Genomic DNA, 25,187 nt, shown 5'->3' with positions numbered 1-25,187 from the left:
TATCACCATGAATTTATGCATAAATTAAAAACGGTAAACTATTTACTTATTTTGTCATTATTTAATAAATTTCAATTGACAGGTGATTTTTGAATATTTATTTTCAAGTGGCTTTTATCAAATTTAACTTGAAGAATAAAACCTTTATGATGCACATTGAATATGGCAACAAGAACCTGGTTCCCTTATTCGTGGAAATAACCAACCAGAAAAGGAAAATAACAAATGACATCCGTATTTGCCCACACGTGGGATATCTGGCGGGAAATTACTGGCGCCGGTAAAGTGAACGAAACAAAAAACACAAAATGGATCCAGCTGCCGATATTGATCAAAGGCAAAGGGAGATTCAGAGAGAGTATTTAGATTTTCTAGACGATGGGGTATGTTTTTTGCTTTGTGTAGACATACATCAGGCATGAAAATTATGCCTCTATCTCGTAAATTCCGAGCTTCCTCATTTATCGGAGCCTTTGCAGCTATTTCTTGTTTCTAAATTTTATGCTTTTGGTGGCAATCCATATGACATTTAAACCGGAATAAAAGGAACATCGTAATATGAACTTAGGTGCTACCTAGAAGGCAGAGCTCCCTTGAAAAATCACCAGTGCCCCTTGAAAATTAAAGGAGTGCTGCTGGAATGACCTGGAATTATGGATCCGTTTTAGGAAGTTTGTTCTTTAAGATCTATTAAAATTTTCATGAATTAATGATAATTCCTGATTTCTGAATGAATGTCTTAGAATGCATTAAGTATTCAATACGGCTCCCCGTGCCGTCCTCCTTTTTTCCTGGTTAATCAGGGTTATATAGGAAAAATACCCAAGAGCATTGTTGGTAATTAGCTATCATGTCCGAGCGTTATTACAAATATGGTGATACAACATTCTGCGGACTGCTGAATCTGCATGAATCTGCAGTGTATAATGGAAATATGCCAGCGTCCAGTTGGCTACCTGTATGCCTGGTACAGAGAAGAACTGTTAACCTTAGTGATGGGCCGATTAGCGGATATAATCGATTGACGGCTAGAAAAGTCCAACCGATTCCGATAATCGATTATGTTTTCTCAGAGTCGATAGCGGGTACGAATCTACACGGGTATGGACGAAGGTTTCCGAAGGGAAATACGGTGCGTGAGAATTTATGTTTACCTGGAAATATCCGAAATATGGACTACCTGCATACATAACGGATAAAAAAGAAGTATGCCGACAATCAAACGTTAGTATTTCGTTTCAGTTATCCAATGAAAATGGATTTAACATCTTACAGTTAGGCACAGCTGTTAACATGGTGGCGTCCATAGCGTCAATAAAAGTGGGGCAAAATAAATTAGAGAAACTTTGATAAATTTTCGTATTTTACAACGGTATGCCCGAGGGAATTTATCTGTTGAAACTGGACACTAATGCCGTTAGATTTCCGTGTCCATAATGTAATTTCAATGGAAAGAACTTTGGTGTTTTTATGCAGTTGCAGTTGTCATCGAGTTGTCATGATTTTTTTCTGCTGAAATTCCGTTTACCCAGTACCGCTGACCAGTGTACATATGGAAACAGATTAAACTCTGATTTTTATCTGATCATTTTTTACCAAGCTTCATGACATTGTTATATGCCATAGCAACAAGCAGTTGGAACATGGTGCTACTCAGTAGTGTCAGGCTATGGTAACCATTGTATGAAAATATTTTATATTACCGAAAAATAACTGAATTCATTTAATGATTTTCTACAATCACTATTTTTGTCAGCCAGAGAAAGACTGAAATATCTGTACATCCTTGCTGTATGCTAGATATGTTACAGGTACAGGTATACCAGTCAACTGTCACAAATGACAGCTATGAGTCTATGATACATGTACACCAGATTGCAATTTATTGTTGTTTCCCTGTCTGCAACTAATTAGTCATTACTAAACAAGTTTCTGTTTACCAGGAACCGGCTTTAAAACATCTGATTAATGCTAGTTCTTTATTTTTCAAAAGAGCATATGAATTTTAAGTAAAACAGTCATTTTAAAGACATGACTATCTGAATAAACAAGTATGAAAATAAATAACATTCAACCGATTATTTTTCCGATACATCGCATCGGTTTGCTAACCGATTCCAACCGATAATCGGTTGGAGTTTTCCAACCGATGTCCCATCACTAGTTAACCTTAGGATAAGCAATATACAATTATACATGTGTATGAAACAGAGAGAACAATATTTCGGAGAAGCAGTATTTTAGAATACTGAACTGTTTCTATATTACTTTATAACTATGTCCTGAACGGCCATTACATTACAATCACTGGATATAAAACCCAATTTATAGGAAACAGTAACCACTTGCTGTAAAATGTTTTTGTCTGCAAACACTGGATACCATAACTAAATAAATTCTTTATGTACAGATGATGACCTTTTAGTTATGGAATTTTCCTCTTTCAAAATCAACAGTATAAGACCACAGAGGTTGCGAAACTGTTGGACATCGGGTAAATTTTGATCCCCTCCGACGCGATATATCAAGTTAACAAGACCGAGTGTCGGATCAAAATTACAGGTCAATATGATAAAATAAGAAGAAATTCCTCCAGGATTTCGCTACAGTTTGCGGGAAAAAAAACCATTATTACTGTAACACGGAATCCTCAGAAATTGTTGTCAAACAAGTGCTTGTTTGATAAGTCCTTAAAATAGAAACAATAGAAACCCCTCACGACAATTCTAAGAATGCACGTATCATTGGATGCGTTGTTCCGACTAATCGTGGATTGTACTCGATTTATGTACGCATTCACTTTCTCTATCGATAGCGGATGAACCAGACGGGGAAAACTCTGAAATTCCGAGGGCATCTTTCTCTTTCAGTGTCGACATCAATGTGACTGTGTGTTTTGAGCGGAGGCTAAGTGTATCTGTGATATAGAGGATTTTGATGACAAGGAAAATTTTGAGGATTTTATGCAGATAGACTAATATAAATGAACTTTGTGGGGGAAAAGACAGCAATGATATAGAAAATGAATATGAAATCTTGATGTCTGAAATCTTTTTATCATTATGTGGAAGTAAACTTAAGGGATGTAATTTGTGTAATGCTATCAATATAGACTATGTATAAATACCAGTTTTAAAGATAAGATACCAGTTTTATTAAAAAGATTTCGGTCTGACCCAGTAAAATATCTGGTCCTGTAAACAAATCATGTTTACCAGACCGACTGCCCTGTGAATTTTCAGGGTCTTTCGTGAACACAGACCAGCCCATAAAATGTTAAGTTCACTGTTCGAATATTGCAAAAAAGTAACGTATACATATAATTGTGATGTTCAAATGTTTTGTCAACAAAATTTTGATACAAAACCTACATATAACAATTTTATGCCGAAAATTCCATTACTTCCTAATTTTGAACAATTTACTGACACCCACGAGAATCTTGCAGGTGTGCACATGCACTGTTTTTGGAAAATTCTTGATTAAAATAGAATAGGCTAAGTTAGAAATAGACTGTATCTACATCAGCAAATACGCAGTTTAAAATGTGTCCATGGAAAAAGTTTTCATGTCCACTCTGTAACTCTTGAACCCCTTGAAGGATTTCGAAGAACCTTGACACAAATGTTCACCACATCGAGACGATGTGCAGAGCACCTGTTTTGGATGATTCGCTTCAAGGTCAGAGTCATACTTAGGGGTCAAAGGTCATATGACTTTGTTTCGTGTCCACTCTGTAGCTCTTAACTGCTCGAGGATTTTAAAGAAACTTGGCACAAATGTTCACCACATCAAGACAACTTGAATGTCTTCTAGCTTTCTCAGAATTATGTAAAGACTTAGTGGCTCCTCATTTGAACATGAGTCCCTTTTGGAATAAAAGAGCTTAATAATGGGTACCGGTAAATGTTATTTTCAGGATGACCAAGGGATACATTTGCAGAAAGTTCGGGATATGATAGCAAACAGTGAGGTGCGGCTTATAGTCAACATCAATGATCTGAGGCGAAAAAATGCTGCAAGAGCCACTGCGTATGTATATTTCTAAGTTGATTGATATGGTCTTACGGTAACATGCAACTGTCAATATGGGTCGCGAGTTTGAATCCAGATCCAGGCACTAGACATTTCTGACGGTGTCCAAGAAGCCAGGTCTGGCTTTTCTTGGGTAAGACGGCTTCAGGTGTATTGGTCTACACACTGGGCACTTTGAAGAAGCAGATTATCCATAAATTTGTGAAAAGCTGTATCAAAAGACTTTTCTCTGTTTCTCTTTTCTAGGGGCTTTCTCTTGCTTTGACCTTTTGTTCAGATTGCTTTGCGTTCGCAGTTGTTTAGGATAAATTTGGAGGCTTTATGTTTAAAATTCCTAAAGATATATTTATCATTAAAAGAGCACTATATATATCTGATGTATTTTTTCTCAATGAAAGATTGATCAGTGAACTTTGATAAATTTGCCTACACTGATGTCAATAATTTTTGGTTTTAGTGTAAGGATAACACATGCTTTTTATACCCCCCGAAGGGAGGCATATAGTTTTTGAACCGTCTATCAGTCTGTCCGCAATTTTCAAGTCCGGTCCTTATCTTTGTCATCGATGGATGGATTTTCAAATAACTTGGCATGACTGTGTACCACAGTAAGACGACGTGTCGCGCGCAAGACGCAGGTCCGTAGCTCAAAGGTCAAGGTCACACTTGGACCTTAAAGGTCATTTTTCATGATAGTGCATTCGTGTCCGGTCCATATCTTTGTCATCCATGGATGGATTTTCAAATAACTTGGCATGAATGTGTACCACAGTAAGACGACGTGTCGCACGCAAGACCCAGGTCCGTAGCTCAAAGGTCAAGGTCACACTTGGACGTTAAAGGTCATTTTTCATGATAGTGCATTCGTGTCCGGTCCATATCTTTGTCATCCATGGATGGATTTTCAAATAACTTGGCATGAAAGTGTACCACAGTAAGACTACGTGTCACGCACAAGACCCAGGTCCGTAGCTCAAAGGTCAAGGTCACACTTAGACGTTAAAGGTCATATTTTATGATAGTGCATTGATGGGCGTGTCCGGTCCATATCTTTGTCATTCATGCATGGATTTTAAAATTATTGGGCATGAATGTGTACCACAGTAAGACGACATGTCGCGCGCAAGACCCAGGTCCGTAGGTCAAAGGTCCTAAACTCTAACATCGGCCATAACTATTCATTCAAAGTGCCATAGGGGGCATGTGTCATCCTATGGAGACAGCTCTTGTTTTGTATTATGGTATCTGCAGAACCTGAGGGATTGGTTATGCCTAAACCCGGTAGGGTCAGGCAACCAACGTATCTCAAGGGATTCTGAAGAAGTTACAATGCAAAATGAACATGCGCTATTAGCCTAACGCTATTCTAGCATAAACTGTGTAAAAACTAATCGTAGTATATTGCGGTGTTTTAAATGTTTGTAAGCTATTCAAGACATAATTATACTTTCCATAATCTTTGCAGACTGTTGAATGAGGCATTCCAGGAATTGATAGCACTTCAGCGAGCTTTGAAAGAGTTTGTGGCCTCGGCTGATCCTATCTACAGTAAACAGCACGAGGAATTCTTTGTCGGATTTGTTGGAAGGTGGGACAAGCAGTCACAAGCTTGAATTTATCTGAACCAAGAGATTTATATGCTTAAATTGGTTTAAAGTGTCAAGTGATTAATTCACTTCTTGAGCTATATATATGCTGTAGGTTTTCAGTGTAGTTTGCTTGTAGTAACCATACATAAACCTCACGATCCAGTGTAACCCCAGTAGCCATAAATAGATTTGCTGATCACATAATGAAATCATGTTTTCAGAACATCTTAATTTCTGTAGTTTTATTCTTTCTTTTTATTTGTTAGATAGTCGATGCCTTACAAGGGTTCAGATCTGCAGGAATTGAGCCCCTTGCGGTGTTAGCCCAAGTAGTTTAGTATCGAAGCATCAGAACTATGAACTACGGTAAACAGTAGAAAATCCACAAGAAGACATTGTTCATTTTCATTTTAACAATCTTATTAAGCCTGATGATCAGATGTAATTATACTGAACTTTATTCATAGCACAGTAATGAACTGATCATCATGTTCTCTCTCTCTGGTATGCCTGACAAAAGTTGTTTAAAGCAGAACATACAACACTTAACTTCCTTCATTGTATAATGAGGAAAAATGAGCTTTGTTAGAATATTTAATTCATGACACATCATGCACTTGTTTTGTGTGTTTTACAGTTTTGGAGGGAAACATGTTTCACCAAGGACACTTACATCAAGGTTTCTGGGCAATCTTGTCTGTGTTGAAGGAATCGTTACAAAATGTAAGTTAACAGTGTACCATATGTTCACAATTTGAATATATTCTAAAGAAAGGAAGCTTTCTAGATATGTTATAGAAAATGTATTCCTGGTTGTTCTTGTAGTAATATGATATAACGGAACAATTTTTTGTGTATGTCAGGTTCTCTTATCAGACCGAAGGTTGTTCGAAGTGTGCATTATTGTCCCACTACAAAGAAGACTATGGAGAGAAGATACACAGACATGACATCTCTCGAGGCATTCCCATCAAGTTCTGCATATCCAACAAAGGTATGGCTTTGCAAAGTATAGTTTTCAAGTGCAGTAAAACTGTATAAAGAAAAGACTTGATTATGCAGAACCATTAAATTAATCTGGAAGTGCAGAGGTAATCTGTTGCCTGATTTGTGATGATCCATATGTATCAGTGCTTGAGTGAAGTGAACAATAAATATAAAGAAGAATGCAAATGTAAACAGTAAGTAAAGCTGGTGACAAATTAAACACAGAAATGGAAAGTCACATTTCAAAGACCTTTTTTTAAAAAATTGTCCTGAAAAAAATAAGAAAAAGTTTTGGAAAATGTTCAGGAAGTTTTGCATGGGAGTCTGTTTAATCTGTATATATTTTGACAGTTTCAAGGCCAGTTGTAAGACAATATTGGTTACAGGTTTTATGTTGATTGTTGCACCACAAAATGTAAGATGATATTGTTCGCAAAATTTATTGCCTAGTCCGGGTCAGTTCTGTATTGCTATTTTGACTGTTTCAGGATGAAGATGGAAACTTGTTGGAAACAGAGTACGGGCTGTCTGTATATAAAGATCACCAAACATTCAGTATACAGGAAATGCCGGAAAAGGCCCCTGCTGGACAGTTGCCAAGAAGTGTAGACATTATCGCTGATAATGACCTGGTCGACATGTGTAAGGTAGGTCTGTGAAAGAGTTCTGATAAAATAATAATAAAAAATGAGTGTTTATACTGTATATACAGCATAGACCTATATTCATAACAAAACTCAAGACTTGGGGTTGAAGATTTGAATCCAATAAGTGGCATATATTCTGTAATGATTGTAGATGATACGTCTGAGATTATTTGCTTCCAACGTCCTATTTGTGTCAATGCACGGAAGGAATCAAGGAACAATGTGTTAGGATGACTTACAACAACAGTAAAAATACCGAAAACTAGCTATTGAGTCCAAAACAGATCTGTCATTTACCCAAAGTTATCTCAAAAAGTTGACTAGTTTAGACAGATACAGACTGAGATTATACATAGAGTATTTATTTCCATTTCAGTAAATTGTAAAAGTGCTGATAACAGTTATTTATAAAGTGATACTTTCTTTATAGCCTGGTGATAGAATACAATGCATTGGAACATTCAGATGTCTGCCTGGAAAGAAAAATGGCTATACCTCTGGAACATTCAGGTAACTGCATATACTGGTATTTCAACGTGTAGTAAATGTTTCCATTTGTAAAACACACATGAAGGTTCTGGTGCCCCCAACTAAATGAGTATATTAGTTTGCTGTTTGAAGGTTGCAGACTATCATTTCTAATCAGTAAGTATAAGCTTGGTCTTGCAGTGATCAAACTTCATCGGATGATAGCTTGCGGCCAATAGGTGTTTTATATAAGGTTAATAAGATTACCTCTTGGGCCAGTACCTTGATGGACTAATGACAGAAGCCTTGGGCCTGAAAAAAAACTGCATTATTTACTATAATCAGTAGTTGACCCCTGTTGTTTTTGAGGTCATTAGATCAAAGTTCAAGCTAACAGCCTACAAGTTGTCTGAACAGAATTGTTCCAGATACCAACTGGAAAACAGTTCTTAGTTTCAAGATCACTGTGGCATTGATATTTTATTATATATCGACCCCAAAAACAGCCATATGTGTTTTACAGATACTTCCTTAGAATTTTTTGTGTACGACATTGCTCCAGAGTGAGCCCCGTACATTAACGGAAGAAGAAGAAGAAAGCTAAATGGTGTATTTTGTCAGTTTGATGTAACCCAACTGGAACAGAAACAAATTGTTAAGTGGTAACCTGGAAAATGTTGATGTGTTTCTTGTATATTTCAGAACAATCCTATTAGCAAACAACATACAGCTCATGAGTAAAGAAGTGTCCCCAACATTTTCTGCTGAAGATGTGGCAAAAATTAAGAAATTCAGTCGGCAGAAAAGTGTAAACGTGTTTGATGTGCTGGGTAAATCACTAGCACCTTCAATTCATGGACATGAGTATATCAAGAAGGCAGTATTGTGTATGTTACTTGGAGGAACAGAGAAAGTGTTGGCTAATGGTTCAAGACTTAGGGGAGATATCAATGTTCTGTTGATTGGAGATCCGTCAGTGGCGAAGTCACAGATGTTGAGGTTGGTAAATTAAGGATATCGTGATCAAACTTTCCATGATAAAAAGCGTCATTGGTTTTGGTCTGGATGGCATCTCAGATTGGTTTAATATTTACTGATTTCTGGATTTCGGCCATTATTCAATTCTTTCTGATCATTTCAAAGTAAATCCAAGTTGACAGTTTTAGTGCATTAAATCAGATTGTTGAACAGAAGTGAATTTTCCTTTAATTGTATATAAAACATAGAATTTCCTTTGGGGCGGCGTAGGGGAGGCACTTGCTTTAAGATTTACAGATGATGTCATCAATTACAGATGCCACTGGGTGTAATATGTTTATATCTTTTCATCTAAATGTTCAAGTGTTTTATATTTAGATACGTGTTGCACACAGCACCAAGGGCTGTCACTACAACAGGTAGAGGATCATCGGGTGTTGGTCTGACTGCAGCAGTCACAACTGATCAAGAAACGGGTATGCTTTCTTCAAATTCCCTAATGCATATCTGTCTGATAATTGAATTTAAGTTTAACAAAACGGATTTGCAAGCATGGCGTTAAAGTTTTTATCAACAACCAATTTTCAGCTTTCTTGTAGGATGTAAAACTGTTAATTTTTGTTTATTATTTAATTATGATATAGGGGATACTGATTTGTCCACCCACAAAAAAAACCCAGCAAAAAACAAACATCCTGCTAAGATTGATACGGCATTAGTTGTAGAAGTTGCAACAACTTTTTTAAACAGAGATACAGTCTTGGAGACTTACACTATACAATATGAAATTTCAGGAGAGAGAAGGCTTGAAGCTGGTGCTATGGTGCTTGCTGACAGGGGTGTTGTTTGTATTGATGAATTTGACAAAATGTCCGACATGGACCGTACAGCTATACACGAGGTCATGGAACAGGGCAGAGTAACCATTGCCAAGGCTGGAATACATGCCAAATTGAATGCTAGATGTAGTGTGCTGGCAGCAGCTAACCCAGTCTATGGAAGGGTGAGTTACTGGCTTCTTAAGGGTATTTCCACCAATTTTGATATATTGACATCAATTTTGCATTCATTGGGTGGGAAGATAAAGATGGAAATACTTGGTTAAATTGTAGGCAAATGGATTTGTTTTTCATTAGCAGGATGTCAGTTTAACATCTTTGCCTTGTCTTGATAGTCTTTGTTTAATTAAGCTTTCAGCATGTCCATTATCTGGTAGGAAAACCTACAACAATCTGTGAAAAAAAAATGTTCATATATAAATAGTACACATTAATGCTATTTTAATACTGAAGTACTGTTCTAGGCATTGTCAATAACTGGAATTTTATTTCAAAAGTTTAATTATTTTGTATTTCAGTATGATCAATTCAAGACCCCTATGGAGAACATTGGCTTGCAGGATTCACTGCTGTCACGTTTTGATCTCATCTTCATAGTTCTTGACAAGGTAAGTATTAGTCCAGTCTTTGACAAAATTTAGTTTGTGGTGTTCAATACCAGGGCTCCGGAAATTTTGATAACTCAATCGGTCCGAAACGAAAATCCTGACATCTGCGCTACCCCACCCACCGCATTCCCAATATTACATATTTTGTAAAACGTGATAGAGTAAAGAAATAAGCATGTCATGCATTAAAACTGAGTTACCGGTCACCGCGTGTTTCCATACAATGAAGACAGTTACTCAGTGTTATGTGTGATCGTTACTTTGTTTAAATTTAGATGTTTTTTCCGAGAAAATACTTGTAAGGATAAAATTACCGAGGCATTGACACCGTGTGCGTAACTAGTCTAAAAGCCAACGCACGTGACCGGTACCGTATACACGGCAGATACTTTGTGATGTTTCATCATTTTTTGACGGAATTCTATAAAATACAATGCGTCAAAGTGAATTACACGACACATATTCTCTGCTAAACAGTCTCAGTATTCTAAGAATACTCTGCCGCGGACACATATTCTCTGCTAAACAGTCTCAGTATTCTAAGAATACTCTGCCGCGGACCGAATGTGTACGTTATATGAACGCAGAGGTCGAATTTCCCGCATGTATAGTACCAAAAGGTCACGCGTGTTGGCAACGGATATTTCATTTCACTTATGATGTACTTAATAAGCAACTACATTTTATAAAGTTATATGTTCTCTTCTGATGTAAACAAAATTTCATTTTGAAACGTTTTTTAAAAGACCGATTTGATAAACAGCGCCACTCCGGTTTTCTTTATCATTCGTGTTTGCCAGTCCATTTTTTTTCTTTTTCTTTTTTGCACAGTCAGGTTGCAAAGACGATTTTCTGCACTTGTTTCAACTGGAGCCCCAACAAATGTATCTTGTAATTTTTTCAAATCAAGTAATTTGTAAAAAAATATTTTGATCGGTTTTCCGTGTGATGTCTCATTATAATGTACAATTATAGCTCTTTGATTAAATGCAGTGATCATTTGTTTTTTACTGTGATCAAACATAGTCTTTTGAAATAAACCATCCGTCGGATTCCAAATAAAAGAAGTGGATCCCCGTCGAAATGATTTGGATCCAGTCAGACATATTTGGAAACCAGTCAAAAATGCAGTCGGCTGTCTGCAAACATTAAAGGATGTGCCGCGCGAGCACTGGTTGCGTCACGTGCTAATTACGGACCGATTATCAAAGTGACAATCAGACCGTCTGACACGTTCATTGATTATTTGAGGGTGCGACCAACAATTTCCTGCTTGGCAGGTGATCGTGTAGTGAGATATCAGACCGAAATTTATACTTTTCTCCATTTTTACGGGACCGATTTTTTTCGTTTTTTCACTTCATGAATCGGTCTGAAAAGTCAAAAATCGGTCCAAAACCGACAAACCGGCAAATTTCCGAAGCCCTGTTCAAGACTTTTAGTTAGGTTGTTGTGAGAGTTTGGATTCCAGGTGAGATGCATGTTCTCGGATGGTTGAATGAAATCAATGGATCTATGGTGGTAGTTTATCATCCTGTAGGGAAATTGTAAGGTATTTTGTTTGATTGTGTAACGCTGTTAGGAACTCTAGGAACATTGTATATAATTGATTTATAAGAAACAAAATGTGTTAGAAAAATTGCGAAAAATAACTCGATAATTGTCAAAACATTTGATTTCTCTTAGCTGAGGTCTTTTCCTGTGTGATGGAATGATGACTTTCTTTCCAAAAATAATTTAATACCTTCAAACTGAAATTTGCTTGTACATACAGATGGACCCAGAGTTAGACAGAAACATTTCTGACCATGTGTTGAGAATGCACAGATACAGAAGTGCTACAGAACAGGATGGTGATGGTAAGTGTTAAAATCATTAAAAATTGGGTGAATTTGAAAATACACCGAGTGTTTTATTTAAAGTTGTATCAAAAAGAACTTTGCTCACTTTGCACAGTAGGGTAGTCGGAAATCTATAAAAGATCGTAAGAGTTTTAACCCCAGATGCATCTTATGTTTCACTATTTATTAAAAGAAAATCTGAAGTCTTCTGACTGTAGCACCATTTTAAGAGCCTGAACGTCAAGTTACAATGGTACAAAGAATGTAGGTCAAGTTAGTTCTAAAGTTTGATTAAAACTCCTGTCCCCACCAGAAGCGAACATTTATTTAAATTGGACAGTTTCTTTTCAGGACTCCATTATCAGTACTTTCATATGTACATGTATGTAAAAATATTTTGCAGTACTACCATTTGGCACTGGAGTAGATATGCTGGCAACTACAGATCCTGACTTGGAGGATACTGACGAGACAGAGACACCAATTTATGAGAAACATGACAAACTATTACATGGAGTTGCCAAATCTAAACAGTATGTACAGCTTGATTCAGTCAAGTAGCATTAGGCACCAGGTTTGTTTTGTCTGATGGGATTTCCTTGGTTTAGCTCTATTAAAAAAAGAAATCTAAAAAGTGATTGCTGCCACAAGTATAAAAGCTGTCAAATTTACTGTGTACTTTGTCCAGCCTGTGTATCTTTAAAAAATTATTTTCCAACTGAGTAATATAGTGGCTTTAATTTATGCTTACATATAAGCTGCTTGGTCAAACAGAAATCAGGGTTCCAGGAATACTGGTTAGGATACCTGTCCACCAATACTGGCAATACATGACTGAAATACTGTTGAAAAAGGGCAAACCCGAAACAAATTTAAAAGTTATAAATGTTTTGCAGAAGCAAAAACGTGCAAGTTAAAAAAAATACATGAGGTCTGGGAATCTTGTCTATCATATGGTTATATCTTGCAGACAGAAAATTGTGAGCATGCAGTTTATGAGGAAGTATATCCATGTAGCAAAGGCACTGAAACCGGGTTTAACACAGCCTGCTGCCGAGTTACTGGCGGAGGAATACTCCAAGTTACGTAGCCATGACAGCATGACGCAGGATAATGTTGCTAGGGTAAGGTTGCATGTTCTTGCTAATATATCTTGTATATTCTGGGTAGCAGAGAATGTTAGTCATTTTAAAATTCGGAGGGGCCTGCCAATGAACAGATTGTTCATCAGTTAGAGGAAATTTTGGGGAAAATAGTTTGTTGAAACAGAAGGTGTTGTGTAAAAATAGACAATTTAATTATTCAAATGACTATAGGTTGACATTTGTAAAGCGCCCCATACTTACCCAGTCTTCCCGCATAATAGTCTTACTGGTATATAAATTGAACACAGTTTTTATTTGTCAGTTGATATACTGATAAAAAAAAAAAATTTCAGTCAGTTCTTTGCTTGCATGTTTCAGACTGCCCCTGTGACAGCTAGAACTCTGGAAACGATGATTCGTCTGTCGACAGCTCATGCTAAGGCTCGTCTCTCCAAGACGGTGGATCTAGAAGATGCCGAAGCAGCTGTAGAACTCATTGAATTTGCATACTTCAAAAAGGTAATTTTGTGACACCTGTTTAGTATGGCATAAAAATGGGGATCAGTTTACCATCTGGAGGGTTCTCAAATAACTCGCCTGCCCATTAACTAAAGTGTCTGAACTTGGTAGATTTTGTGTGACTATTGTTTAGGGTTAATTTACAGTGGATTAAAGCCATACATTTAGGGATCAACAAGACACGAGTTAAAATGCGAAGTGGCACTTGAATAGAAAAGCTTGATGGCTCTTTAGATTAATGTGCCCGATCTAGTTATCCTCTAATTTTTAGCTCGACTATTCATAGAATAGTGAGCTATTGCACTCGCCCATGCGTCGGCGTCCGCATCCGCGTCCGCGTCCCGATTTTGGTTAAGGTTTTGTATGTAAGCTGGTATCTCAGTAACCACTTGTGGGAATGGATTGAAACTTCACACACTTATTCACTGTGACAAACTGACTTACATTGCACAGGTTCCATAACTCTATTTTGCTTTTTTACAAAATTATGCCCCTTTTTCGACTTAGAAATTTTTGGTTAAGGTTTTGTATGTAAGCTGGTAACTCAGTAACCACTTGTGGGAATGGATTGAAACTTCACACACTTATTCACTGTGATGAACTGATCTACATTGCACAGGTTCCATAACTCTATTTTGCTTTTTTACAAAATTATGCCCCTTTTTCGACTTAGAAATTTTTGGTTAAGGTTTTGTATGTAAGCTGGTATCTCAGTACTTACTAATGGGAATGGATTGAAACTTCACATACTTGTTCACTATCATGATCTGACATGCACTAAGCAAGTCCCATAACTCTACTCTCTTTTTTTTTCAAAATTATGCCCCTTTTTCGACTTAGCAGTTTTTGGTTAAATTTTTGTATGTAATCTGATATCTCAGTATCCACTAATTGGAATGGATTGAAACTTCACACACTTGTTCACTGTCATGATCTAACATGCACTGTGAAGGTCCCATAACTCTACTTGGCATTTTTACAAAATTATGCCCCTTTGACTTAGCACTTTTTTGTTAAGTTTTTGTATGTAAGCTGGTATCTCAGTATCCACAAATTGGAAAGGATTGAAACTTCACACACTTGTTCACTGTCATGATATGACATGCAGTACAGAGGTTCAATACCTCTACTTTGCATTTTACAAAATTATGCCCCTTTTTCAACTTTTGTATTCATTCAATTGACAAGGCTGTTGAATAGTCGAGCGTTGCTGTCCTCCGACAGCTCTTGTTGTACAATTTGGCAGTGTTATTTATTGAATGATCTATGATCATGAATTGTATTTATTGATAGGTAGAGAAGAAGCAGCGTAAGCGACATCGAAGCGACGGTGAGGATGAGGGAGAGAGCAGTCAGGATGAACAGGAGACCGATAGTCAAACAGACAAACCAGCAAAGAAAAAACAGTATGTAATAAGTATACTGTATTCAAATTAAGAAGATGGAAAGAAATCGAACTTTTCTGAAGTTAGTGACCATACTTGTAAAGATAGATCATATTACATACATTTTAAAGGAACTCGGTTGCTGGGTGGTTATGGTTGGTTGCTAACTTTGAATCACTAACTCCTTTCCTTTCCGAGTTGTCCTTTGAGAGGAAGATAATCCAGTTGGTTTGTGAAGTCTGTGGTTCTACCCAGATGTTGCTTGTGTCTGACATGTTGCTGTAATACTTGAACTGTTGCATTGTGACTTAAAAACTAACAAACTGAACTTGATTGTATATTGAAAAGTATACATTTGTGTTTCATATTAATTTTGAGAATGATTGCATTTTGGTACTTTAAAATAATAACATGATTTTCAGGCGAGCTGCTCGTGAGAAGCGTCCAGCACGTGAAGAAGGATATGATCCCTATGATTTTGAGGAAGATGAGGCTTCTGCAGATGAAAGTAAGTAGTTCCTCCCTGGCCTGTCATGTACTTCTGTCATGTTTCTTAATTTTAGCACAGAATTTGGCATGCATGTTGCAGGAAGTACAGAATACATTTTGTCTTGGAACAACTATTTGAGACAGAATATTACTGGTGGGAACATATTCACAAATGAAAAGGAGAGCTTTTGAAGAGAAAACCAGTTGTTATTCCAGGATGATACTTACTATAGGAGAACTAAGGTGCCATTAAGCCAGGCTGTAGATGGAAATGGAATAGTGATGTTTTAAGCTAATGTAGAAGTCTAGTCTTGTTTATTTGGCAGTCATGGTACCAGATCATTGACCAAGATGTGAACTCGAGCATTTTGGCACTGTTGTGGTGCTGTGATTGCTAACATTGATCCTCAGTCCACTCTGCTGTTGCTGTCGCTGATAACATATACTAGTATCCTGGAGGATGAGTGTGGTGCTATGATTGCTAACATTGATCCTCGATCCATTCTGCTGTTGCTGTCGCTGAGAACATATACTAGTATCCTGGAGGATGAGTGTGGTGCTATGATTGCTAACCAGAGTCCTCAAGGGGTGGGGGGGGGGGGGGGAAGGTGCTGTGATTGTTGATGATGGTCCTCAGTGGGAAAGCCTGTTGCTGTGCTTGCTAACACTGATTCTTGAGGGGGAAACAGCATAAAAGTATTAGGAGTTGAAAGATATTTTGGCTGTAGAAGTGGAGAATGGTGTGAAGATTGATTGAAGAGTATGAGACATGATAGGCATCTAAGCATTGAAGATTTTAAGTGCTACTGTAGGAAGAATATGCTAAATGAAGGGTGTCACAACAGAAGAATGTTACTGTATCAAGGAGGACATGTAAACTGATTGAATAATATAAGGGCATAATAGGGGTTGCAAAAAAAGTGAACGTGCTGCTTCAATGCCTTTAGCCAGTCTGGCTGGCTAGCCTGATGGAAGGTTTGCATGTTTGATATAATTGAGCAAACATTGAAATATTAGCCCTCGCCTCTTTTTCAAGTTGGATGGTTCGAGTTTCATTTAGAGAGCATTATACAACATCTACTGTTTGTGAAGTGTTTGTAAAAAAATATTGCTAGTTGTGCTTGCATAATGTTTATATGAGAAACTACCGTATGTACTTCATAGTTTGTGTCGACAATGATTTTGTTTACTGAAGGTGCTTAATTACTATTTTTCTAACTGTACTTCTTTTAATACATATTTATCCGTATGGCAATAATAAGAACTACTTTAAAATCATTTTGATTTCATGGTTTGGGCTCAAAACAGCTGTTCCTTGATAAGAATTTCAACTTTTGAAGGTACTATCAACAGGAATTTGATATGTTCTTTGGGATTTAATTTTATGGATTGATACAACTGAAATCTATGAAAACTAGTCCCTATGAATATTAATGATTTTTTTAGAGATAATTTTAATTGTATCTGTTATTAGCTCACCAGAGCACAAAGTGCTCAAGGTGAGCTATTGTGACCGGTCATTGTCCGGCGGTGTGCGTCAGTCATCCGTCAACATTTGCCTTGTTTACACTCTAGAGGCCACATTTGTAACCCAATCTTTATGAAACTTGGTCAGAATGTTTGTCTTGATGATCTCTAGGTCAAGTTCAAAACTGGGTCATGTGCAGTCACAGGGCCCTCGATCGGCCGTTTTTGCCGCCGAATATCGGCTGCTTCCCCCGCCAAAATAGTATCCTTTTTTCCCCCTCCAGAGAAAAAATTCCCCCTTACTCAGTTGACCCGAGGTCCCAGGTTTTTGATCCGCGAAAACCGAGAAAAACTCGTATTTGACCCACACAAAATATGCTCCTTGCGTAGGGTTGACTTGCGGAAATTTTGTTCGATGCGTCTCGAGTTCAAAAGTTCTGCCCCTTGTCAATCAAAATCACAGTCAATTTCAATATTGTTCGCCGTCATACGCAGAAGTATGGCAGTAGGCGGAGCGTCATATGTTAATTAGCTGCTAACAGATATCAATCACGACACGCGCCGATTGACACGTGGTCCTCTCGTGGTTTATATTTAGTACAATAATCCCCGTCATTATCAAAGGCGTTTACTGATCAATGTGTAAAAATTAATTGATAAACAATGCAGCTTTAGATTATCGTCTTTGCACAAATTGGATAATTGAAATAATTATTTTGTTTGCTTGAACGATTACGTGAGCCGGTCAACCGTTAAGGTCTGTAGAAAATTTATTATCATTGCCGAGGCTTTATTTGGTCCAAATAAATTAAATGCTTTAATAAGCAGAAATTAAATTGTAAGTATTGAATAGGTATGGTTAAAAAAGAAACTTAAAACAGGTATTTCATCAAGAATTTCAAATATTTACTTTCGTTTTCCATATTTGTCGCCCGTTTTTGCGACCATGATTTTCGGACATTTTCATCATTTCTTACAAGATTTTTTAGTACAATCTAAATAAAAAGCCATTTGAAAGTCTGCATTTAAGACAAATATGATCACTGTTGCAAAAGCAGCCCTTATTTTGAAGCATTTTTGATAATAAAATGCAAAGGCACCAGACCCCACCCACATTTAGACAACTAAAATATAAATTGATTAAAAAAATGTGTAATGATAAATGTACTTGTTTTAGATAAAGTTTGTCGAAGTTTCATTAATAACAGTATAGCTTGTCCCCTGAAGCTGATCTTGACATGATATAATTGCAGTTACCAGTAGTATGTTGACAAAAAGAAACAACTTTAGTGTAATGAGAGTTATACATGTTATAGTTCTTACATAGTATGTTATTCTTTGAAGGCAATGAAAATTCCCCCTTTTGGCTAAAACGACGCGAAATTCCCCTGCCTGAGGGCTGCGGACCCCTTCCCCCAAAGTAGAGTGAGGGCCCTGAGTCAAAAACTAGGTCACTAGGCCAGATCAAAGGAAAATCTTGTTAACACTGAGTCCACAGTTAAGTTTGAAACTCCTGAGAATTAGAATGTTTGTCTTGATGACCTCTAGGTCAAGTTCTAATCTGGGTCATGTGGGGTCAAAAACTAGGTCACCCGTTCAAAACAAAGGAAAAGCTTGTTAACACTCTTAGAGGCCACATTTATGACCCTATCTTCATGAAACTTGGTCAGAATGTTTGTCTTGATGATCTCTAGGTCAAATTCGAAACTGGGTCATGTGCGGTCAAAAACTAGGTCACTAGGCCAGATCAAAGGAAAATATTGTCAACACTGAGTCCACAGTTAAGTTTGAAACTCATGAGAATTAGTCAGAATGTTTGTCTTGATGACTTCTAGGTCAAGTTCGAATCTGGGTCATGTGGGATCAAAAACTAGGTCACCCGGTCAAATCAAAGGAAAAGCTTGTGAACACTCTTTAGAGGCCACATTTATGACCCTATCTTCATGAAACTGGGTCAGAATGTTTGTCTTGATGATCTTTAGGTCAAGTTCGAAACTGGGTCATGTGGGGTCAAAAACTAGGTCACCTGATCAAATCAAAGGAAAGCTTGTTAACACTCTAAGAGCCCTTATCTTCATGAAACTTGGTCAGAATGTTTATCTTGATGATTTGTAGGCAAAGAATGAACCTGGGTCATGTGGGGTCAAAAACTAGGTCACCCACTCAAATCAAATGAAAAGTTCATGTAACTTGGTCAGTATGTTTATCTTGATGATCCCTAGGTCAAGTTCGAATCTGGGTCATGTGGGATCAAAAACTAGGTCACATGCTCAAATCACATGAAAAGCTTGTTAACACTCGCGAGGCGAGATTTATGATCCTATCTTCATGAAACTTGGTCAGAATGTTTGTCTTGATGATTGCTAGGTCAAGTTTGAAACTGAGTCATGTGGGTTCAAAAACTAGATCAGTAGGCCAGATCAACTCGTGTGAGCGATATAGGGCCATCTTGTTTTTTGCTATGTATTTGATTAAGAAGTGTAATTCTGTTTTTCAGGTCAGCCAGACAGACCAAGGAGGAAACCACGTGGCAAGAGTCAGGAATCCGAGGCCATGGATACAGGGAAATCTGGAGATAAACAGATAGATGAAAAAAAGTAAGACAGTGTATTATTCTGTTCTTTTAGGGAAGAAAAAAAGTGTGTTTTAGGATAAATGTTTTGTAATAAACATTCATGTGAGTTCTTAACCTTAAGTGATTCTGCCTTTGTGACCAGTGCAGACCAAGATCAGCCTGCACATCCACACAGTCTGATCATAGTCTGCACAGTTCGCTATTCAGTTAGTAAATTTTCAGTGAACACCCCTCTAAATAGTAAATGGTATTGCCCAAATTGAGTGATAGACTAGTCCATTTTAGAAATTTAGCAGGGTAATGGTTAAACCTGCACATTGAGAGGTTGATGAGGAATATGCCTTCATATGAGTTATGATATCTCGAGACTAGTTCCTCATTCCAGTTCTTGGCTTTTGTTAGTAGGCAATAAATGGAATTAAGTAAATGAAGATTCATTTCAGCAAATACTAACCATTTTACTTGCTTTTAATGCACATTGGTTTATTTATTGGTTTGGTCGAGTGGGGTATCAGACAGCTTAAATTACATTACAAGTTAACAGCTTACTATTATAATACCTTGAATGCTCTCGATATTTCAGAGTTAGATGAATACTGACTTAACACTGGCCTTCCAGATGACTTGTTTTATATTGGGAAGTTAAATGATTGCAAATATTTTATTTTACAGATTGAAGACATTCAGAGCTAAATTGTTTGACCTGTTCAAAGCAGAGCATGCACAGTCTGTAGCCTTAGACAAGGTGAAAGGTCATATGGGTGCAGACTTTTCAGAGGACGAGGTGTTTGGGGCTATAGAAAAAATGATGGATGCTAATCAAGTGATGTTAGCAGATGATGTTGTTTTCTTGATCTGAAGTCTCTTGTTGGTCCTTGTAACATCTTACTGAACAAGCTGAACAGGAAAGTCGGTGTCATCGTCTTGAACAAACTGATACTGTGCAATGTAGAAGTTACATGTAGATAAAAACTGTAGCTTTAGATCAATTCTACCAAATGTGTTCATCAAATTATTGACATGCAGTATCACAAATGAATGATATTTTTCTGCATGTTTATTGGTGACTTCATAAAATGTATCAAGTTTACAAGATGATAGACTGAAACTCACTTTCTAAGTGTGAATAGGCGACTTCATAAAATGTATGGAATTTACGTTATTTCTAGACAACATAACTTGTAGGTTTACAGAAAATTTATAGTTTTCTTCGCTATGTAATGAAGTGCTATACTGGAAACTTATGTTATTTAACATGATTGTTTCTGGAAGACAAGTCTAAGATGTAAAGTGTCCTTTACTAGTAGTAACTATTAGAATAGAACTATATGGTTATTCAACACCTGCTGTATACCTCAATGAAGTATTCCCAAGAGAATTTGCATGGTTTGACACCGGTTTAACCTGTTAGAGGACAACAGGTTTTAGCAGCTAGGGCTTGTCCAGATTTAACAAGAAGCATGCTATTTCAAGCAATAGACTACATCAGATTTAATGCAAAGACTGAAAGACTACTACACTTATTTTGCTATAATGTTTGTTGTATGACAGATAAGTTCTATTTATATCATTGATAATTGCATTTACAAGTACTTTAAATCATACCTGTGTGCAACTGACAGTTCTCTTGTTGTTTCACTATGTAAATACCAATATGATATACAAAACAAATTGGTACCCCAAAACAGTTACTGATACCGGAACTCGAAAAGCAGTTTATCATGGTTTCAATTAGTTTTAGTAAATGGACGTTTAATTATCTTATTTTATAGAAATACATGGCCAATTCTTGTAGTGTATATTGGAGTGTCGTTTGAAATTTGTTATCCAGCTGAAAAGAGTTGTCTGGAAATTTTCAACTGCATTGCTCATTTTTAGATACGTTTAAACACAACACCTTTATGTAGAAGCAAATTTATAACTATGTCAGTGAAAAGCAAAAACAATGTCCATTGGAATTAGAGATGGCCTGGTTCCAAATGTACTAAAGATGCATATGTATATTTATTTATTGTTTAGGCAATGTCATCTGTTTAATATAACCTGGATTTTGTTTGGATATGTTTCAGTGTAAAATTTTGGACAGTGTAATTCCACACTGTAAAATATTCCTTCTACAGATAATATTTATGTATCGATTTGCATTTAAAACTGTGATAAAATTCGATGAAGAATAAAAAAAATTTTTTACTTAGATCTGCCAGTTGTAAAAAAAAAAATGAAATAAAATACCTCCTCAAATAGATTTTTGACTTTGTTGATCCAATAGTCTGCAACTGTTGATTTTTTATGCTACAATTTCAAGCAGTTGTTCTGTTAGTAGAAACTGGCTCTAAACAGCTCACCTGAACATGTCGAGGGCAGCTATTAGTTGAGGTGTATAGACCATATTCCTGTGCAACACTTACCCGACATGAACAAAGTGTCCACACTTTCCTGCAGATGACATCTTTGAAACTTGGTCAGAATTGCAGCAATTTTTGTCAGTAGCATACCTTTAAACAACTTCTCATGAATACTCTGATATCCATTTTAAAGATCCTTTCCAAAACGCCTTCAGCTCCAATTGTGTGTATTTTAGTTGATGTCCGTCCATCAACAATTTATAAAAAGATCATCTGCAGAGCCACAGGGCAGATTTACACCAAACTTCATAGGAATGATCCTTTGGTGGCCCCCTTTCAAAATTGCCCAGAGAATTGAAATCCATTCAGAACTGGCAACCGAGAAAGGAAAATCTTTAAAAAAATCTCAGAAACTGATAGCTGGATTTCAAAAATATTTTGTAGAAATGATCTTTAGGTGACCCTATACCAAAATTGCTTAAGCCGTTCTGTTTCGGTAAAAAACATGGCCGCCAGGGGACAGGGCTTGTTATCCCTATATGGCTATGTTGTAAATTTCAAAACCACGGCAGATTTACATCAAACTTCACTGAAATGATTCTTGGGTGACCGCCTTTCAAAATTGCCCAAAGAATTAAAATCCATCCAGAACTGTGGTTGCCATGGCAACCAAAAGAAAAATCTTGGAAACTGTTGGCCGGATTTCAAAAATATTTTGTAGAAATGATCTCTAGGTGACTTTCTACCAAAATAGCTTAAGCCATTCCATTTCCTTAAAAAACATGGCTGACAGGGGGCGGGGATTATTTTCACTATATGACTATATTGTAAATTTCAAAAACCTCTGAAGACCTAGAGCTTAGATATTTGGTATGTGGCATTGTCTAGTGGACTTTACAAATTTTGTTCGTTATGATCCCAGGGTCAGTATTGGTCCCACCCAGTGTTCTATAGGAAAAACTAAAAAATGTCACTTAGTTTTTATACGAGTTCTATAGGAAAAAATACTTAAATTATCTGATCATATTTCCTAGACTTTTTAATTATAATTACCTGGTGACCCCAAGTAATTAGGGGTCACTTGACTTGACCAACTGAACTACTTTATTGTTTTTTAAGATACAGCCTTGAAATTTGGATGACATGTACAGTTTTGCACACCGACTTTCAGTGACCATGAATATGACCTACTTAATATTTTCTTATCAGTTTGACATTTGAAAAATGTAGGTCATATTACCCAGGTGAGCGATCCAGGGTCATCATGACCCTCTTGTTTCCATCCAGTTTTAAAACCTGAGAACCTGTTTGAACTGGTTTTCATCTTGTCAGTCAACTTCTACTGCCTCTGGAAGGTGCTCCTCCGTGCATTATTTCATCACGAGCAGGCACCTGGGTAGAACCGACCTTCTGTTAGCCAGCTGGATGGCTTCCTCACATGAAGAATTCAACGCCCCGAGTGAGGCTAGAACCCACATCGATGAGGGGCAAGTGATATGAAGTCGGGGAGCTTAACCACTCGGCCACGGAGGCCCCCTAGGTCAAACTTGCATCCTTGTATGTGCATCTTACAATTTCTTGTAAATGGTTCAGCATTGTCCCTTTTTGTACCCCCCCCCCCCCCTGACAACAAAGTTGGGGGTATACTGGTTTCAGGTTGTCTGTCTGTCCGTAGACGCAATCTTGTGCGCACCATCTCTCCTCATCCCCTTGACACAATTTATTGAAACTTCACACGAGTGATCAGTACCAACAGTAGTTGTGCATGGGGCATGTTAGGTTCTTTTAGAAAAACAATTTGCAGAGTTATGGGACTTTGTTTTTTTGTTACTATACTATATACATAGACACAATCTTGTGCGCACCATCTCTCCTCATCCCCTTGACACAATTTAATGAAACTTCACACAAGTGATCAGTACCAACAGTAGTTGTGCATGGGGCATGTTAGGTTCTTTTAGAAAAAAAAATTGCAGAGTTATGGGACTTTTTTTTTTTTGTTACTATACTATATACATAGACACAATCTTGTGCGCACCATCTCTCCTCATCCCCTTGACACAATTTAATGAAACTTCACACAAGTGATCAGTAACAACAGTAGTTGTGCATGGGGCATGTTAGGTTCTTTCAGAAAAAAAATTTGCAGAGTTATGGGGCTGTTTTTTTTTGTTACTATACTATATATATAGACACAATCTTGTGCGCACCATCTCTCCTCATCCCCTTGACACAATTTAATGAAACTTCACACAAGTGATCAGTAACAACAGTGGTTGTGCATGGGGCATGTTAGGTTCTTTCAGCGACAAAAATTGCAGAATTATGGGACTTTGTTTCTTGTTAACGTACTATGTACATACAGTCTGCATATGCAATCTTGTGCGTGCCTAATCTACCAAACCCTTGCACACAATTTAATGAAACTTCACACAAGTGATCAGTACCAACCCTAGTTGTGCATGGTGCATGTTACATTCTTTTAGATAAATATTCTGTATAGTTATGGGACTTTGTTTTTTGTTACTATACTGTATACTTACAGTCTATATACACACAGTCCACATAATTATGCAGTCTTGTGTGTGTCAGATTGCAATGTACTGTGTCAGTGCATGTGGGGGGTACATTCATCACCTTTAGTGATAGCTCTAGTTATATGCCTGTTTTGGACACTATTTTGTGATGGCGCGTCTGTCCATCCGTCATATTTTCCCAAAAAAAAAAATCATTTAGTTTCTTGGCACCACCCCACACTCGCGCCTCCCACCAGTTTTTTTAGCTCACCTGTCACAAAGTGACAAGGTGAGCTTTTGTGATCGCGTGGTGTCCGTCGTCCGTCCGTAAACTTTTGCTTGTGACCACTCTAGAGGTCACATTTTTCATGGGATCTTTATGAAACTTGGTCAGAATGTTCATCTTGATGATATCTAGGTCAAGTTCGAAACTGGGTCACGTGCCTTGAAAAACTAGGTCAGTAGGTCTAAAAATAGAAAAACCTTGTGACCTCTCTAGAGGCCATATATTTCACAAGATCTTCATGGAAATTTATCAGAATGTTCACCTTGATGATATCTAGGTCAAGTTCGAAACTGGGTCACGTGCCTTCAAAAACTAGGTCAGTAGGTCTAAAAATAGAAAAACCTTGTGACCTCGCTAGAGGCCATATATTTCACAAGATCTTCATGAAAATTGGTCAGAACGTTCACCTTGATGATATCTAGGTCAAGTTCGAAACTGGGTCACGTGCTTTCAAAAACTAGGTCAGTGGGGTCAAATAATAGAAAAACCTTGTGACCTCTCTAAAGGCCATTTTTTTCATGGGATCTG

General features: G+C 37.2%; 1 protein-coding gene across 2 annotated transcripts; it reads left to right on the top strand.

Moving 5' to 3' along the window:
- LOC128549685 (zygotic DNA replication licensing factor mcm3-like) lies at nucleotides 1-21,757 on the top strand. 2 transcript variants are annotated; one of them, XM_053526972.1, is made up of 19 exons: nucleotides 1-33; nucleotides 3,920-4,032; nucleotides 5,501-5,623; nucleotides 6,262-6,347; nucleotides 6,488-6,618; nucleotides 7,100-7,258; nucleotides 7,689-7,768; nucleotides 8,429-8,725; nucleotides 9,083-9,180; nucleotides 9,499-9,707; nucleotides 10,062-10,151; nucleotides 11,926-12,010; nucleotides 12,396-12,525; nucleotides 12,963-13,116; nucleotides 13,456-13,596; nucleotides 14,890-15,002; nucleotides 15,404-15,489; nucleotides 19,435-19,534; nucleotides 20,185-21,757. In XM_053526972.1, exons 1-19 carry the CDS (start codon nucleotides 16-18, stop codon nucleotides 20,369-20,371), a joined length of 2,400 nt encoding a protein of 799 aa, XP_053382947.1. In that variant the 5' UTR covers nucleotides 1-15; the 3' UTR covers nucleotides 20,372-21,757. The 2 variants fall into 2 exon arrangements, with proteins under 2 accessions (XP_053382947.1, XP_053382946.1); XM_053526971.1 differs by lacking the exon at nucleotides 1-33 and adding an exon at nucleotides 227-383.
- The last annotated feature ends 3,430 nt before the right edge of the window (nucleotides 21,758-25,187 follow it).

The sequence above is a fragment of the Mercenaria mercenaria genome, chromosome 16 (genome assembly GCF_021730395.1).
Source record: "Mercenaria mercenaria strain notata chromosome 16, MADL_Memer_1, whole genome shotgun sequence".
Lineage (NCBI taxonomy): Eukaryota > Metazoa > Mollusca > Bivalvia > Venerida > Veneridae > Mercenaria > Mercenaria mercenaria.
Note: the sequence above shows the minus strand (reverse complement) of the source record. Positions and strands in the feature narration are given on the sequence as shown.